The following is a 16,740-nucleotide window of genomic DNA, read 5'->3' on the forward strand; positions in this document are numbered from 1 at the left end:
TGAACTTTGAAACCAATGATCTCAGAGATAAACTCAAGTGTCACAGTTCATTTTACACACTCACACCTTGAGAGAGGCGTGAGGGTGGCCGGAGCAGGAAGCAGCTGCACTTTACAATGTTGAACACACACAAACTGTGTTGTGTTTAGAGGGAAGCCTGTGCTGCATACATGTCATTGTTTAGTGTTTCTGATTCCAGCACAACTTATAATATGATTTTAATGTTGTATAACATAACACAACATTAAAATGACGTGCCTTCATACAACTACTTTGTCGACATTAAAACATGGTGTTTGCTTTCACTTTAACACTGAGACTGTGCTCGGTTGTTGTGCGTGGTCCTTCTCTCTCTGAAGAGCCCCTCACACGACAGGGTTTGACATTTCAAGAAGTTCTTCAGTGTGGTGAAAAAGTGATTTATAAAAAAGTCACCTCTTGAAGTCATATCTCTGTGAAACCACAGGGTGCTCGAGACAATGACCGGTTAGCAAAAGGTCCCAACATCCATCCAGCTGGGATAATGCAACCGTCCATTATCTGTACTGCTTGTCCTGTTGAGCGCTGCAGGGGGAGCCGGAGCCAATCCCATTGGACGAGAGGCGGGGCTAAACCCTGGGCAGGTCGTCAGCCTATCGCAGGGCCAACGTAGAAACAAAGGTTATTTTAGAATCTCTGATGAACCTAAACCCAATCTGCGTGGGTTGTGACTGTTGCAGGAAGCTAGAGGAAACCCACGCACACGCATGCACAGCATTCAAACTGCACACAGAAAGACCCCTGGTTTTGATGTGCTAATAATCCTGCAATGTTATCATCTTTTTTTATCATTTAATCATCTTTTAAAATAAACAACAAAACACAAAGATTGAAGTTAAAAATGGCAAATCTTCAATGCAAATATAATTGTATAACGCAGTTAATCAATTTAGAAAAATAATGATATGATTATGGGTTTGTTAAAGGTCATATTGAAATAGTCAGACAGTTTATTATGTCTTTTAATACAGACTTCAATAGTTATGCTACAAATAGATTTTAACAACCGGCACAGTCCTCATTTGTAAGTATGGAGGGAACTGATATTTGTATGAGGTACCGTAAAAATGGATTCTTTACTGGTATCAGCTATGATTATGAATATTTCATTCAACAGTGTTTTTCTTTCTCTCTCTGAGTGAGCCATCAGCTTGTTGCCTCTGTCACACAACAAGGTATGTTCAGCATTTTTGCTATAATTTGCAATTTTTTTTCAGTTTTTTGTGTTAATTCATCCTTGGAAATGCATTTGGCCGCAGCGTCAGGGCGAACTCAGCAGCTGGCTCTTTAATGCACTCGATGGCTCAAACGCAGGTCATTGCCTCTGCACAGCTACAGCAGCTAATGAGGATGGGCGCTCAGAGTTTGTGATCGTGTTACACAATTAGAAGCTGAAAGATGTCCAGAGTTCAGCGCACCCTGCAACAACAGAATCGTTTAGTGAGCAGATGGAAGAGATTACTATTCACGGCACATTTTTCCGGAACAAGTTCAGAAGCATATACGGCCTCCTGCGTATGCTCTTTAGCTGTATGATGACAATATCTGGGGAATAACCTCTCGAGCACAAAAGTAATTGGATTTGATTTCAACACAAGATGAAACTCATTTGCTTTTGTAGGCTGTAATAAATTAACATATCGTGTGTGTGTGTGGTGTGTGTGTGTGTGTGTGGGGGGGGGGGGTGGTTCTTATTATCCAAAGCTAAGCTAAATAATCCAAACACTAGACTCCGCTGAAGCTGTGAAGAAATGAGCGCTGGGAGGTCTCAGAGGTTTAAGGTGACAAAATTCTGTCTGAAAACACTCGATGACAAAAGCAATCAGGAGTTTGTTCTGTCTGAAATGAAACAGATACATTAGTTTATTGTTTCGGTCTCACAGGATACTTCTGGTGATGTTCTCGATTTTTATCATTTTCGTCATAACACAAAGACAATTGCACTTTACGGTTCTTCAACAAGGTTCACTGCGGAGACTGAGCCTTTTGGTGAAGGTCCAATAAAATCGGAGCATAATCGCATTTAAAACCTGTTTCTTCTCATCAATGTTGTAAATACTGTTATTTTGTTGATTTTCTCAGCTATTGCACTTCTGTCCATCCTGGGAAGGGGATCCTGTGGCTCGCTCTGAGTCTTCTACGTTTTATTCAACTATTCATATTTATATTTTGGTAGTTTTTCCTCACTCTAATCGAGGGTTGAGATCAGAGGATATCGTACTTTGTTAAACCCTATGAGGCAGATTTTGATATGTGAATATGGGCTCTTCAAATAAAATTTGATTAATTGATTGGTTGATTGATTGAGCTATTGTTTAGGAGGGATTTCTTAGGGAACTATGAATGACTCTTGATGAAAACACTGCTGGGCGTTCGTGTTTTGTGTTTACACTGTGTTGTTTTTATGAACTGTGTAAGTGTATCTTAAACGCATCACCCACAATACCAGTTACCATGGTAGTTGAAAGCGTAGGTACAGTGTATTTTAAATTAAGTAAAAATCCTAATATTTCTTGAGGTTATCACTCACGCCTGCAGGCAGGATGCATTGCACTGAGGTGAACTCCGATTCGGCAAGTCGTCCTCCTCCTCCAGCGACTTGTCGACGCTGCTTTCTTTGCCAAACAGATGGAGCTATTCAGAAACGAACTGGTGGAGCCAGGTCAGACAGACGGGCTGCTGAGTACAATCCTGCCTACACACAGACTGAGAGAGAGAGAGGAAGAGTATAGCTGGCCCTGTTTGACAACGATGATGGATGCAGTGTAGGCTGAACACGGGTGCTCTCTTACTAGAGGAGCTGGCTGAAGTGCACTCATCACAGAATAGAACAAAAAAAAAAATCCATCTCTCGGCCTCTATAGCCACAAGGTTCTCTTAAGTGCCACTCAGCGTGTGAGCTGTAATGGGTCAAATGAATGTCTTTGTCCTCTGACAGCTTCACAGTGATCTCTATAGGAGTAAATTTGAAAGTGCGTACATCACTCAATCATATTTTAAGCCCCTGTTGCATGCACCCAATTTAGAACATGCTTGTTTGCATATTGTATTGCGTATGCACAGTAGCCTCAAATCAGAAGTGATAGTGTGCATTCAATAGTTCGTCAGCGACTAAATAACAGATAGCTGAGTGTGAGTAGAGAAGTAAATTATTGCTGCAGCACAAGTGCTACTTATTCTTTTGTTATTCAAAGCGTGTCGGTTCCGGTAAAGGTCCTTACTACTTAAATATATCACTGACAAAAGCAGATTGTCTGTATTAGAACCTGACCCGTAACATCAGTTACCTTTCACAGACATGCATTTTTGCAATATTTATACCTCAAGTTGCATATATTTCTCAATCACATTTCCTTGTCATCTGGGTTTGATAATGACATCTTAAAAATCATTGGCATTTTGGGTTTATATTTCTATATCTGCCGGTATATTGGTGTCAGATATTTTTACCTCCTATCATCAGTATCAGCACGAACCGCCCCCAAAGGGGTCTCCAGGTGACGACGGGATAAGGAAGGAGGAGAGAGAGAAAATGGGGATGTGTTTGAAAAGAGAAATTAAGAATTAAATCAGAAGTTCACACAGTAACTCTCCACACATCCCAGTTCTGTGTGTTTTATCTTGAGAACGCTGAACAGTACAATAATTAAAAACCTCCGAGACGAAAGTCAAAATATTGTTCAATGTTTGTATTATATGTGACAAAGGCTAGGATCAACATTCAAACATGTTAAACACAGTCTACACATATTTGACAACTATATCAAGTTCAGGTTACACATGCGTATAATAGACCTTCATAACGACAGTATGTTTTAAATTGTCTCTAAATAACTCTACTTGACAGAAACATGCAACATTACAGGTAGCCGATAATTGAACTAGATAGAATCTTCTCATCATGGACACTAGGTGAATCTTATGTACAGGCAACCTTAAGGACGTGTCATTCGCCACTGGAACACACAACTTATTGACTTCTGAGATGAAGTGAGAGCGGGCGCCTCAACACGGGGGAAGCGGGTTTTACATTTCAGGAGCAGCCATGAGGCTAATTCCGTTGGCTGCAGATAGAGACATCGGTCAGAAAGCTGTGGAGTCACGTCAGGTAACAAACAGCCCCGGTGATCGAGTTCATTTAAACCCACAATGCCTCTTTAACCACGTACATTTTCTTTTAGTCAGTTGAGGTTCAAACCTCAAGTGCTAATAACTGGAGGATTTCCCGTCACAGGATCAATGCTTTCAGTTTTCCGCTACAGCACATGAATTTATGATAAATGCATTTGTGAGATCGGGTGGGTTCGACGCCACCGGGGCACATTAGGGATAATACCAGCGCAGAGGAAGTCTTTTGTCACTTTAAAGTGCATTTGTAATTAAGACATAAGATGGAGTGAGAGTCCAGTCAGTCGAACTGAATGATGCTAAATACAAACGCGACTTCTTTAAGGCAGTTTGTTGTAAATATAAACTCACATCCGTTTATATAAAAATACCTTTTTAAAAAACCCACCACAGATTCTTCTCTTGATCGCTCAAGTGTGAAAAGAAGCATTCTGTTGAGCGGATAAAAGAGTAATTAGATTTTGTTTTAAATTTGTGTGGCAAATTAGGATTCAAAGTTTTGACACCAATTTTACATCAAAGACTCCGCAGGTCATCGTTTTACAGAGTTGAGCAGTTTTCAATATGAAAGAGTCCAACATTTCAGAAGATTACAGAGAACCAATCACAGCAGAGGTAATTGATCGGAGGGGGAGTTTAGATGAACTCAGTCTGGAGGTGAGAAACTGGATGTGTTGCTGTAATGTTGCCGGCACACAGCAGACGCCGTGCTGTGAAAGACCAAACAGCAACTCAATGTCTCAAGGTTAAACATCTCCAGCTCCCTCCTCCTTCCTAAACGGTTTGTCGAGTCGTCAGTGTCTCTGGTCAGAGGATGCTGACCCTCTCCGTGAGGCCCTGCACGTCCGCATCCTCCGCGCCCTCCTCGTCGTCAGAGCCCGGCCCGGTGGGAGGGGGCACGAGGTGAGACGGGTACGGCAGGGTGTGCTCCCGGGCAAACATCTGCCAGCGGCTGTCATCACTCTCGTGGGTGATGTAACGCTCGCCCAGTTTCGTCTCCAGTTCCCGCAGGTCCAGCCACGCCTGATAGTCCTGAGAAACGAGAGACAGGAGTGAACACGGGGAGGAAATTTCAGTTTCAGTTTTAGGAGCCTTGAAATTAGGTTAAAGTGAAAGAGGTTTTTTTTAATGTGCTTATAGTGAAACAGTTATCCGTGCATGTGTGTGTGTGTGTGTGTGGGGGGGGGGGGGGTTATTGTTGCTCGCAAAAGTTTTAGAATAAAGCTGTTACATTGTGTGAGAAAAAAGTCTTAAATAAATAAGAGTAAATTTGTAATTCTAGGTTATAGTCATTTCAGAAAGGAAACATTCGAAGATGAAACTAGTGCCTGCGATCTAAAGAGAATTATGAGCATGTTGTTAAGCACTTTAGCATAAATTTAGCAAATAAAAAAAATTGTTTTGGCACATTTGCACCACATTATCATGACTATCAAGAAAAATGTTTACGACTTTTTCTTTATCAAATTATAACTTTATTCTATTATATTACAACCTCATACTGGTACTATTACAACGTTATTCTAGACAAGTAAGAGTTTATTCTTTAATATTGCATTTGTTTGGGCGAGACCAAAGTCTGGTTTCACAGGTGCCTGTCCTGGAACAAACTTAAACACAGTCATAATAAGTTTTTTTTTTTTTTTTTTTTTCTGCTCGGTTATGAGTGCAGACTTCCCCCATCCTCTTACTTGTTATTTCCTGCTATGCCCACAGAATTGCAGAAGTTAAAAAGCAATCTTTGCACTTCTTGGGGCGTATCGCACCAGAATGTCACAGAATAAAACAAAAGTTGCTACTTCCTGCATGTTCGTGGGGAAATACCCGACAGTGTCCGACAGGCACCAAACCAAGTGTTTGAGTGTAGTAGTTTGCATATTCTGTGTGAAATATACCTGCAAGTACACGTGACTGAGACTCTTGTCCACACTATAGCGTTTCCTCATCTTAACTTGCAGCAGATTGTTGATCAGGTCGGTTGCTGCGAACACAAAGACATGCACACATCCCATCATGAAGACAAGCTGTCACATTACAGGAGAGAAGAGCAGGATGTTATAAATATCAAGGTTTGACAGGCAAGTTGCATCTGAAATCAAATGCAATGACCATATTGACATATGTTACCCGGTTTTATCACAGATTTGGAACATTAATACAAAATCAAAACAAACTTTTTATTAAACTTGTAATGGCATATCCTGACGATTCCTGGGAAACTTTCCTCATAATCAGGTTTATCAGGAACACCTAGCTAAAACTAATGCAGTCTAATACAGCAGTCCTACAAAAGCTCCACCCAAATCATCACCTCTCTAAAGCGACCGGAAATACTGCCTCCTTGTCTACATACATTGTTTTTTCTAACTAATATGAGGGCAACATGACCTTTCACCTCTGATCTCAGAAATCTCTTAGTCTAAGTGAACATGTGTTTGATGTGTGCAATTTGAAAGGATTCTCTCGAGGTGATCTTAAGACAATGCGTTCAGAAGGCCAAAAGAGCGAGGTGACAGTGACTGTCATGTGAGTAGATTCATTGCAGGGTTGTTGCATTAAGTTGCATTTAGCTTAATAAACTACAGACTGAGCTTATATCCACGTCCTTCTCTACGTGTGTCCGACAACCACCCTCCCCTCTCATCCCTCCTTGTGTTTACCATCACTAGAGATCTGCTTCCAGGGGTTGGGCGGGTACATGAAGGCTGCGTTGTGGATCTGATCTTTGATTTCTTCATCCTCATTAAACGGGAACGTTCCACTCAGGCTGACGTACATGATGACGCCCACCGACCACATGTCCAGTGAACGGTTGTAGCCCTGGTTCAGCAGCACCTCGGGGGCCAGGTACGCCGGGGTGCCAACCACCGAGCGGCGGAAAGACTTCTCGCCGATGATGCGGGCAAAGCCAAAGTCACACAGCTTCACCTGAGAGAGAAATGGCGGGTGATAGACTTATAAGGCTTTGACTTTTTCTTTTCAGCATGTGACAATCACCGCGGTTTGTGTGTGTGTTTGTTTGCACGCATACCTGGGGGAAGGGATCCGCGGAGGCAAGCAGCACATTCTCTGGTTTCAGATCACAGTGAACGATGTTTTTAAAGTGCAGATGCCTCAGAGCTGCGAGAATCTGCCCGGCCACAACCACAAAAACAAGATACGAGTGCGTCAGTGCGAAAATGGTACGCGCCATCAAGATGGTAGACCACAAGAACCTTGCAGTTTAGGTCATGCAGCATCCGGGCGTCACTTTCAGTATTTTCGGTCTTGTACACGTTCAACAATAACAGTGAATAACAGCATTTCTGCACACAACAAATCCCCTCTTTGCTGTGGCCCATCCAGACCTGTGTGATGAGGAACTTGGTGAGCCTCTCAGGCAGTCGGCCCTTCTCACTGGAGAGGATCATCTCCAGCATGTCACCGTGGAGCTTCTCCATCACCACAAACACTTTCTCCGGGGTCTCGAACATGCACTCCAGGTTCACGATGCCGAGGTGACGCAAACTCTGGGGGATGTGAGAGGAGGAAATAAAAAGGTGAGGAGAACAGGGTGTATTTTGGAAGGGGGGGGGGGGTTGGCAGGGGGTTGGAAGCAAAAGAGGGGTGGAAGAAAAGTGAGGGAGGCAAGAAATGACAGGAAAGAAAAGTGAGCCAGACAGACTGCAGACACATGTCAGCAGTAGGCCTAAAACCACAGCAGAGCGATGTGACGCACAGACAAGGGGAACAGAACACTGGTTGATCAATGATTAACTTCCAAAAAAAAAAACAGAAGTGGCTTCATAACTCAGAGGGGCATCGTTTCACTGGTGTATTTCCCTGTAAGCCTGAGTCCGAGAAATGAATCACTGTTGAGGTGAAGGGGAAGTAAAGAGACAGATCGCTCTGAGTGTGTCTCCATCTGCTGGTGAACAACCGACCCTCTGTGAACCAAAACCAGAGAAAACCCAACAGACAGTTCAAGAAAGTGGAACTGAACTGTTTCTCTGTCTCTAAATTGTTGTCTTTTCCCTCATACTTTCTGGTGGCAGGAACAGTTTTAATTCTCTTATCTTTAGAGCTTTCATTTTACTGGACAGTGTGTTATTTGATGTTTGTGTCGTCACTAAAAATTATAAAAATTAAAATATATATGTCAAATAAAAATAAATTGTAAAAGTCTAGGGAAAATCTCAAAATAATTTCTTGGAACATAGGACGCACCTGCATAGGCAGTTATCGGATAACTCTGTCCTTTGGGATATTGGTAGATGGAAATCTGGCTAATAGCCGAGGCTAATGTGTCTCAAACTGAATGTCTTCATGCATCGATAACATTGTGTTTTTCAAACACTCATTTGCACCGTGAGTGTGGGGGCTGTATATCCTTGTAACCAAAGAACCACTGTTTTCAGTTAGTAAGAAATAGTTCTAGCATATCATTTATGTTGGTCTACTGAAATGATTGAGATTCACAGCCCAGTGAAGTCAATGAAACCTTATCAGTGTCTCTATGGACAGCACATTAGTGAATAACAGCATCTTGCCTGCCCTGCGCATGTGCACAACATAATTTATATACAGCAAATATTTCAGGATGTCAGTCACTGAGACTGTGCATTAAAAGAAGAAAACCCAGTTCTGTGACCTAATTGATGCCAAACAGCCCAAATAACTGTGTGTGAATCTGTTTTTTAGAGGTGAAAAATTCAGCAAATCCAACCTGTTCCAAAAACTGTAGCGAAAGTTTTGGAGTCTGTGTCTCTGGACAACGGGATAGGGACTTGGTGTGCAAAGACCTTTACTTTGTAGCATTGGTATGTGTGTACAAAGACCTGTAGGTGTGTTTACCTGCAGTATGGCCACCTCGTTCCTCAGCTGGCTCTCCTGCTTGGTGGGAAAGCGAAGTTTGTCGATGACTTTGACCGCTACGTCCCGCCCCGTCATCCTGTGTTTTCCTGATGAAACAAAGGGATGGGAACGGACAAGGTTATGAACTGATCCTCACGTGGAGACATGAATCAGGGGCCAAGTTATCCACAGTTTGGGACGACAGCTCAGATGACACTGTAGGACTCATCGACATTTTATTCAATGTCAAAACCTGGTGCCTGCATTACCTATAACACAACTCCACTTCCATAAGTTCAGTCAGAAATTCAGAAGTGTGAAGTGAAGATTAGAGCAGATCTGACAGTCTCCATACCTCCATACACTACTCCAAATTGCCCAGATCCCAGCACTTCATCAGCAAAAATCTGGTACACCGTTCCAATATCCTGTGGGAATATGTTGAGTCCAGTCATTATCATTCTCAGTGTGTAGTACAAGATGAAAGGAAATTGATAATAATAATAATAAAAAGAAGTCATACCACGTTCTCTTGGATTTGACTGTTAGACACTGATATGCTGATAGAGGCTTGTCCTACAAAAAAACAGGGACAAAGCAGAGGTTATACCGTTTGAAGTTGTATCTGTTGACAATTTATAAAAGATTCGGTTAAAAAAACATATAAACAATCTTAATTTGACTAATAAATCAAGTCGATCAAAACCATTATGTTTGTGTTGCATAATTTCTAAATTAACAAAACAATTTAAAAAACATCACATTGGCTATTTATTTTTTCACCAGGCTAATGTACTTGATAAAAGTGCTAAAATTTTAAATAATAAAATGAATAAAACTAAATTCCCATTCCATCAGGGGTTATTTTTTTGCTGTAAACTTATCTCGTAATTTCCAAGTTAATTATCTCAGAAAAACAGTTTTTTTTTGTTTCAAGTGAATGCTATACGCTTCCGTAGAACTTCCATCAACCTCAGAAACTTGTGAAAGGAAAGCTTGCATTGCAACTGCCCTCTATTGGTTGAAACGTGGCTATTGCAATTGGATTTTGCTATTGCCTGATCTATCTGGTCGCAGCCTATGTCAACAACCATCCCCTGCTCATGTCAAAAAACATGGTCTGACTGTGCACATTGTGGGAGAGGAGTTAAATCAACACTGGAGCGATCAGATAGTGATTGAAAATGTTCTGCAAAAAGGACCAATCTAAAGAAATACTGTATGGCGGATGAATTAATAAAGAAAATAACGTCTTCCTCCATGATTTAGTGTGTCCTCAGGAACACGTTTGGAGAGCTGGAGCAGTGTCTCTCTCCTGATGACTGAATTTTCTATGATCAGCAGTCAACACAGAAACTGCACGTGTTTTAGCCTTGCGTCTCAAAACAGTGTTGTATAGGCATGTCCAGGGTAGAGGCCAAAACTTAGCCATCCATGAATATAACCAAAAATATAGGGTTATATATTTTTGGTTATATTCTAACCCTAACCCTAACCCTATACCACCCACATTTGTTTCAACTTACTATGAGTTGTGTTCCCCTCAGCCGGCGGCGCATCCTGAAAGATGACAGGCATGAGGGCCTGGCGAATGGCGCTCTCCCACGCCTTGGCCACTTCGAGACCAATGCCGCTATTGGGCGCCACTTGGCTGGGTGAGGGAGGGGTTTGGGGGAGAGCCTGGGGGTTGCTGGGTAGCACGGCGGAGAGGGTGTTGGGGTCCTCCCCTACGAAATAGCACATAGCGCCTGTGATGAGCTCGAAGCAGTGCCGATTGGTGCCTGGGGGCACAAGGGTGAAGCTACCAGCGGGACGAACCTCCAGGATCTCAGACAGAGGGATCTCCTGAGGAGGATGGACAAAAGATGGAGTCATAAGAAATGCACTTCTTGATTTAAATGACTGGTGTGGGATAAACTCTACTTACCTTGTAGTATTTGTTGGAGGTGTTGTTCTGGAACAGTATGACGCACTTGCAGTCCAGACGCCAGTAGTGCCTCTTTCTCTGTTGGGGGTTGGAGGAGGGTGGGATGAGTTCGGACAACCAAGACAAGACATTGAAGAAAGAGTGGGACAGGGAGAGGACAGGGGGTGAGGGGTGGGGCATCGATCGGGGGTGAAGGTTTGTGGGTCAACATGGACGCATTTCATGTTTGGAGGTGTTGTCCAGAGGAAGAGAAGAGAGGCCAGAAGCGAAGAAGGATGAGCAGGACGCTGAGCTGCGAGACCAGAAGGTGGAAACAAAGGGAAAGACAGAAAGGGACAAAAGTGAAAGAAAGAAGGAAAGAGAGAGCAGGTGCATGACAAAGACCACGGAGGCAGAGAAGTTTCTTAGAGGTCAAATACAGAGAAGTGAGCAATGAGTGGCTTTTAGCTGGAATCCACCACACATCTGCTAAGTGCTACCAGGAGACGGACTCATCATCAATCTTTAACTATTGTTTATTCCATATAAATGTATTCTCACCAATATGCAACAGATAGAGAAGGAGAAGGAAGCAATAAAGTCCATAAAGCCAAATGATCAAAGGGGGAATTATTGCCACAGAAGTGAGTGAACGGAGAAAAACAGACCCGCAACGAGACTGACTTCTGCATTTCTCAAGCGAGACAAACTTGCAGCTATAAAGTGTATGAGAGTGAACGCATGACTCTTTTTACCAGTGTGTCCTTATTGCTGTAGTGAACCATCCATCCTTCTTTGATCGCCGTACTGGATCGACGGGTCGTCTGTCTCACCGACTGCACCACCCTCATCAACGGGATGTAAACACTGGGAGAAGCAAAGTGTGAGTTTGAGTTTCTGCTGTTCCCGTAAGAATTTGAAGATTTTTCTTGAAATGGTCCTCTGACCTCTGATCGCCGCTGGCTCCGTCCTGGTTGTTCTCAGGAGAAAAGGACCCCGGGATGCTGCAGGCCTCGTCTGAGTCATCCATTGAAGACTTGTCCGAGGTGTCGTAGTCACTGGTGTAGTCCATGGGCACCTCAGGGTCCGCACTGGGACTCAACATGTCTGAGGCAGGAAAGAAAAGAGGGAGGAGGTTGAGAGGAGCTTCATTTAAAGTTGTGCAAAAAAAATGCAGTTAAAGTAGAGAGCAGGAACGATACTCACCGCAGTTACTTCTGTTGTCTGAGAAGATAAAAACATTACAGCCAGTGAGTTTCAGTCTTGTTCGATTTGTTATATCATATACAGTTATTAAAGTTCTCACAATGGAATCGGACAAATGAGAAATGAATGCTTTCATCAAATCCATGCAAGGTTAAAAGAGTCATAAACAAACTGCAGAGGGGACAGATTCATATTTTCCCTCACCTCCGATAGTCTCCCCAAGGCAGTCATTTGGAACCTTGTACGCACAACGTTTGTGGCAGTTGAACTTGCAGTCTGACAAAAAATAAAATACACGGTTCATTCTGATCAGATTCCATGTTATCTGATGAGTTTGAGCTCATACTCTGCGTCCCACTGGACATCCTGACATAGGACTGGGATGCCGGGGCTCACCTTTGCACTGTAAGCCCTGCCTGAACAGCCCCCGGAGAAGCCTCTTGCAGTACTGGCACACGGTCGGCCGCGTGTACGAGTGCACGGCGAACGTGTGGGGCACCTTCACCTTGCTCATAAGGATCTTGTCCAGGTGAACGGGCCGGCCAGTGTAGAAGCGCCGGGCTTCACTAGGTGTCCGCGGCTGAGCAGAATGGAGAGAAAATAAAGATTAGCCATGAAACAGATTGTCCGAGAAAAGAAAATAAACTGCACTCGGCAAAGGGGGTTATGTTTTCCCAGCTGTTGGTTGTTTTGCTTGTTTGTTTGTTTGTTTGTTTGTTTGTTTGTTTGTTTGTTTGTTGGTAAGCGAGATTACACCAAGCAGGATTTAGTTTTGGTCTGTTACACAAATGGTTTCGGAGGTGGTACAGAATGTGGATTATCCTCACAAACCAAGGTTTAGTATCTGGAAATAATGTGTTGACATTTTTTAATAAAAATGTTAATTTGTCTTTTGCTTAGTTACTTTTATTGTCAACGTAAATGCCTTTTAAATCAGAGGCCGAGCTAAATTCAAGAGACTTGACCCAGTTTGTGACCGCAGCATGAAACAAAGCTGCCAAATAAATGCTGCCCAGGTCTCTTTTTCATTTGACTGGTCTAAACCTGACATGAGCAGTGTGTGCACGGGTCCCCTCGTACCATCTGTGTGTGTGAGCGGATGAGAGTGGCCTCCTCTGTGCAGGTGGAGGCCGTCCCCACGCTGTACACCGAGTCGGTGGTGGAGAGCCGCAGGGACTGGCTGCTGCTCAGGGAGGTGGTGGAGAGGCGCCGTTTGCGAGCCCCGCTGCAGTTGTTGGGGATGCTGAAGGCACAGCGTTTGTGGTAGTTCAGTCCACAGCCTGCAGAGGGCGGCGTGCGTCACAGAACCAGAGGAGCGGGGCAGCAGATCAACAGAGCAGGAGAAGACGCAGTGTATTAGGGTGAGGGCCACAAATCATTTCCCAGAGAAAGTGATGGACAGTGTTCAAGGCCTCACCGTCACATTTGAGCCCTTGTCTGACCAGACCGAACAGCATCTCTCCGCAGTGATCGCAGAAGGCCGGGGCCCGGTACGAGTGCACATTGAGTGCGTGGGGCCGAATTTGGAAATCTTCAAATGTGGCCGCCGCTTAAAGAGATAACAAAGATGGAGTGGGGTTACAGTGGGCTCCAAGATACGATCACATTACAGTTACTCAGCAGGATAAAGTATGATTAGATGGAAGTAGGATGGACAATCTTCCATTACAGTCTGAAACAATGACACAGCAGATTAGACCTGAGGAAGATAATACCAGAGGTAAAATAAGCTGATAAGGAGTTCACAGGAGGGGAGGGGAGGAGAGGAGAGGAGGGGAGGTAATTTACCAGAGAGCACCACCTCCACCAGATCTCCTTCCTGGATGTCACCAGCAGCTTTGACCAGTTGCAGGATGTTGTTGGTGGTTGTGTCATGTTTGAACAGCAAGATCTTGTCGTAAATGCCGTAGAATCCACACTCTGGGAACTAGAGAAAACACGACAGACATATATGTTAGGAGGATCATCAGCAGAAGAAGCAAGAATTTTGATCACGGTATTATGATTTACTATAATTTATAATATGAAATGGTGATTTATGAATGCGTTTCAGGTTCACATAAAACATAAAGTGACCTAACCGACCAGCTGAAGGGGAAGACAACAAACAGACACATTTAAGGATAAAACATGGCTGAAAAGTTTTAAAAGCTCAGTAACTTTCAATATATTATTTATTTTATCTAAAAATATTTTTTAATGGATTTATCAAAGTTGATAATTATCTGGGACTGTTTAAAAATTAAGATGTCTCCTTAAATAACTTAAAATGACGCTCATGGGCAGAGGAACTTCTCAAGCGTTTATATTTTATATTTTTTAAATATAAACTAAAATAAATGAATTGTATGAGGAGGGGAAATATATCAATATGTATAAACACAACGCAAAGTTAAAAAATGTCCCTTTCCAACAGAGAGTTCTGATAAAAAGGCCTCTGACAATTTCATTTTGAAATAATTGTTCATAATTGTTTGTGACATATTTATGAAATTATAGGACCCGAAAATGACACCAAACATTTAACTGAAAGATTCTAAACTGGCCTGCAAAGGCAGAGTATCAAATTGATACAATAGTTGAAAATATCACATTGCTTACACACTGTGAACACAGAGCATGTAGGTGCAACACAGGAAAGGCTGTATGTCCTTAACTAATTCTATCATACTCTGCTTTGCAAAGCACCTGCAGTATCCAGCAGCCAGCATGCGCACACACACACACGCACACACACACACACACTAACCCTAACGCACGCAGGGCAACCATTGATAATAAGTGACAAAGGGGGAATTTCTCAAATTAACCTGGTCAATGTGGAAACTTACACAAAGGGGAAAACATTATCCTATCTTCCCATCAGTCATAAAGTGCTGACACACACACACAGACACATACAGACACACACGCTCTTCCAGGGATATGAGAGATGAGAGTGTCAGTCAGAAGTCAACAGAGCGAAGGGAAACCCTGCTCTCCTGAATAATTAACAATGTCAGGTTCACTTCAGTGGCCACAGGACACCACATATACAGCTTCAAAATTAAGTTTGTTTAGTGGGAACATATGAGACAAAAGACACACACAGACACAAACACACACACACACACAATCCTCCTCTTCTTTCTTGTTGTTGTTTTTCCCGCGGCAGAGATGAGATACACTATTTATCTAGTAACTTACAGGAAAGGGAACCTTGGTCTTCAGCTCGGAACGACACAATGACACAATGAAACACACACACACGCACACACACACACACACACACACACACAAACACACACAAACACACACACACACACACACACACACACATACCTCCTCACTTACCAACAGACACACCCGCCTTACAAAGAGCAACACACACCCCCGTTTCCCTTCTATTCTAGTAAACACACACACACACACACACACACACACACACACACCCCTCTCAGTTTCCCAACAGGCACTCCGCATCACCACATCTAAAATCCCAGCCTGGCTTGTACAGCTGCCAAACTACACAGTGAGTCCACCACGCCCCACCAGTGAGCCACTGCTACTGACCACACAATCAACAGCAAGACACAAAAAGCCAGTCACCACTTTTTTTCCACAAAAATGTGCACAAAATCCTTGATGTAAAGAGTTTGACATCCATCTACAATATAGACAGAGGAGTTTAGTACATGAAAGTGGAATTCAAACTCTAATACATTTAATGCGCTCATATGTTTTCTCAAAGTTTCTGTCGTTTTACGTAGTTCTTATCACACTGATGTATGTTCAAGTGTTCATGTGTCTGTTAATCCTGGATTTAATTGGTTATTTGATGCAATATAAACTGGGCTTGATTGACAGCTGAGCTCATCATTACTTGGAGTGACTGCTCATATAAAATAGTGATTGTAGCTCCTAAAAAAGCATGTATTTTTGTTCGAATAACATTTACATGTGTGGCCGTTCACATGTATTTTTTCTTCCTACGGTCCAAAAGAAAGAAAACAAGCAACTTCAGTTGAGCAGCCTGAGCTGACTCACAGCCTTCACTTCATTAGCGGTTGTCACAGAATCAGAAACATCACGTCTCTCCAAAATCATTAACCCAATACTTTGAACAGTCCCGAAAACCATCTATCAACAGTCGGTTTCCCTGGTAGCAGCTCCAGTGAATCCAGTTCAGCAGAGGCCTCTGGAGTATTCAGAATAAAGCCCAATTCATGCTTCTGTGTCGAATCTAAGCCTTAGCTCCGGCGTAGCCTAACTGTATACGTAGACGTGTACTCTACTTAGAACCCTTCGCAGTAACCTGACGGGCACCTCCCCAAAAATGTGACTACGTGTGAAGGCAATACAGACTGCAAGAGCTGTCATTGGTCGACATCGTAGCATTGCATATCTGACAGACAGTATTTCCGGAATCTCCTGCTTCGCCTCATTTGTAAATAATGGGAAACTGGAAACCGGAAGAAACTCAAAACAGTAGCATAGAAACTCTACGGCCACTAGCGCTTCGGCTCCACGCCAACTAGCGCTACGGCGGTGTAATTGCAGAGCGATGTACACACACCTACACACAAATGCTCAAAACGGCGTGGGCCCTGTGGGTATGCTGTGTATCTGCATGCAATTTTCTTTCAGTG

General features: G+C 43.1%; 1 protein-coding gene across 1 annotated transcript in view; it reads right to left on the reverse strand.

Annotated features, from left to right (window-relative positions):
• Positions 1-3,713: 3,713 nt before the first annotated feature.
• Positions 3,714-16,740, reverse strand: part of prkd2 (protein kinase D2) — a 31,945-nt gene continuing 18,918 nt past the window's right edge. The window contains exons 2-19 of the mRNA XM_062386042.1: positions 13,901-14,039; positions 13,530-13,661; positions 13,193-13,392; positions 12,509-12,692; positions 12,317-12,388; positions 12,113-12,130; positions 11,854-12,013; positions 11,662-11,773; positions 10,928-11,005; positions 10,527-10,845; positions 9,524-9,576; positions 9,356-9,428; positions 9,001-9,107; positions 7,515-7,676; positions 7,199-7,297; positions 6,828-7,095; positions 6,063-6,148; positions 3,714-5,199 (exon numbers count right to left, since the gene is read on the reverse strand). Coding sequence (XP_062242026.1) covers positions 4,975-5,199; positions 6,063-6,148; positions 6,828-7,095; positions 7,199-7,297; positions 7,515-7,676; positions 9,001-9,107; positions 9,356-9,428; positions 9,524-9,576; positions 10,527-10,845; positions 10,928-11,005; positions 11,662-11,773; positions 11,854-12,013; positions 12,113-12,130; positions 12,317-12,388; positions 12,509-12,692; positions 13,193-13,392; positions 13,530-13,661; positions 13,901-14,039 — 2,487 coding nt within the window. The 3' untranslated portion in view covers positions 3,714-4,974. The remainder of the gene's footprint in view (positions 5,200-6,062; positions 6,149-6,827; positions 7,096-7,198; positions 7,298-7,514; positions 7,677-9,000; positions 9,108-9,355; positions 9,429-9,523; positions 9,577-10,526; positions 10,846-10,927; positions 11,006-11,661; positions 11,774-11,853; positions 12,014-12,112; positions 12,131-12,316; positions 12,389-12,508; positions 12,693-13,192; positions 13,393-13,529; positions 13,662-13,900; positions 14,040-16,740) is intronic.

This window comes from Platichthys flesus, chromosome 4, assembly GCF_949316205.1.
Source record: "Platichthys flesus chromosome 4, fPlaFle2.1, whole genome shotgun sequence".
Classification (NCBI taxonomy): Eukaryota; Metazoa; Chordata; class Actinopteri; order Pleuronectiformes; family Pleuronectidae; genus Platichthys; species Platichthys flesus.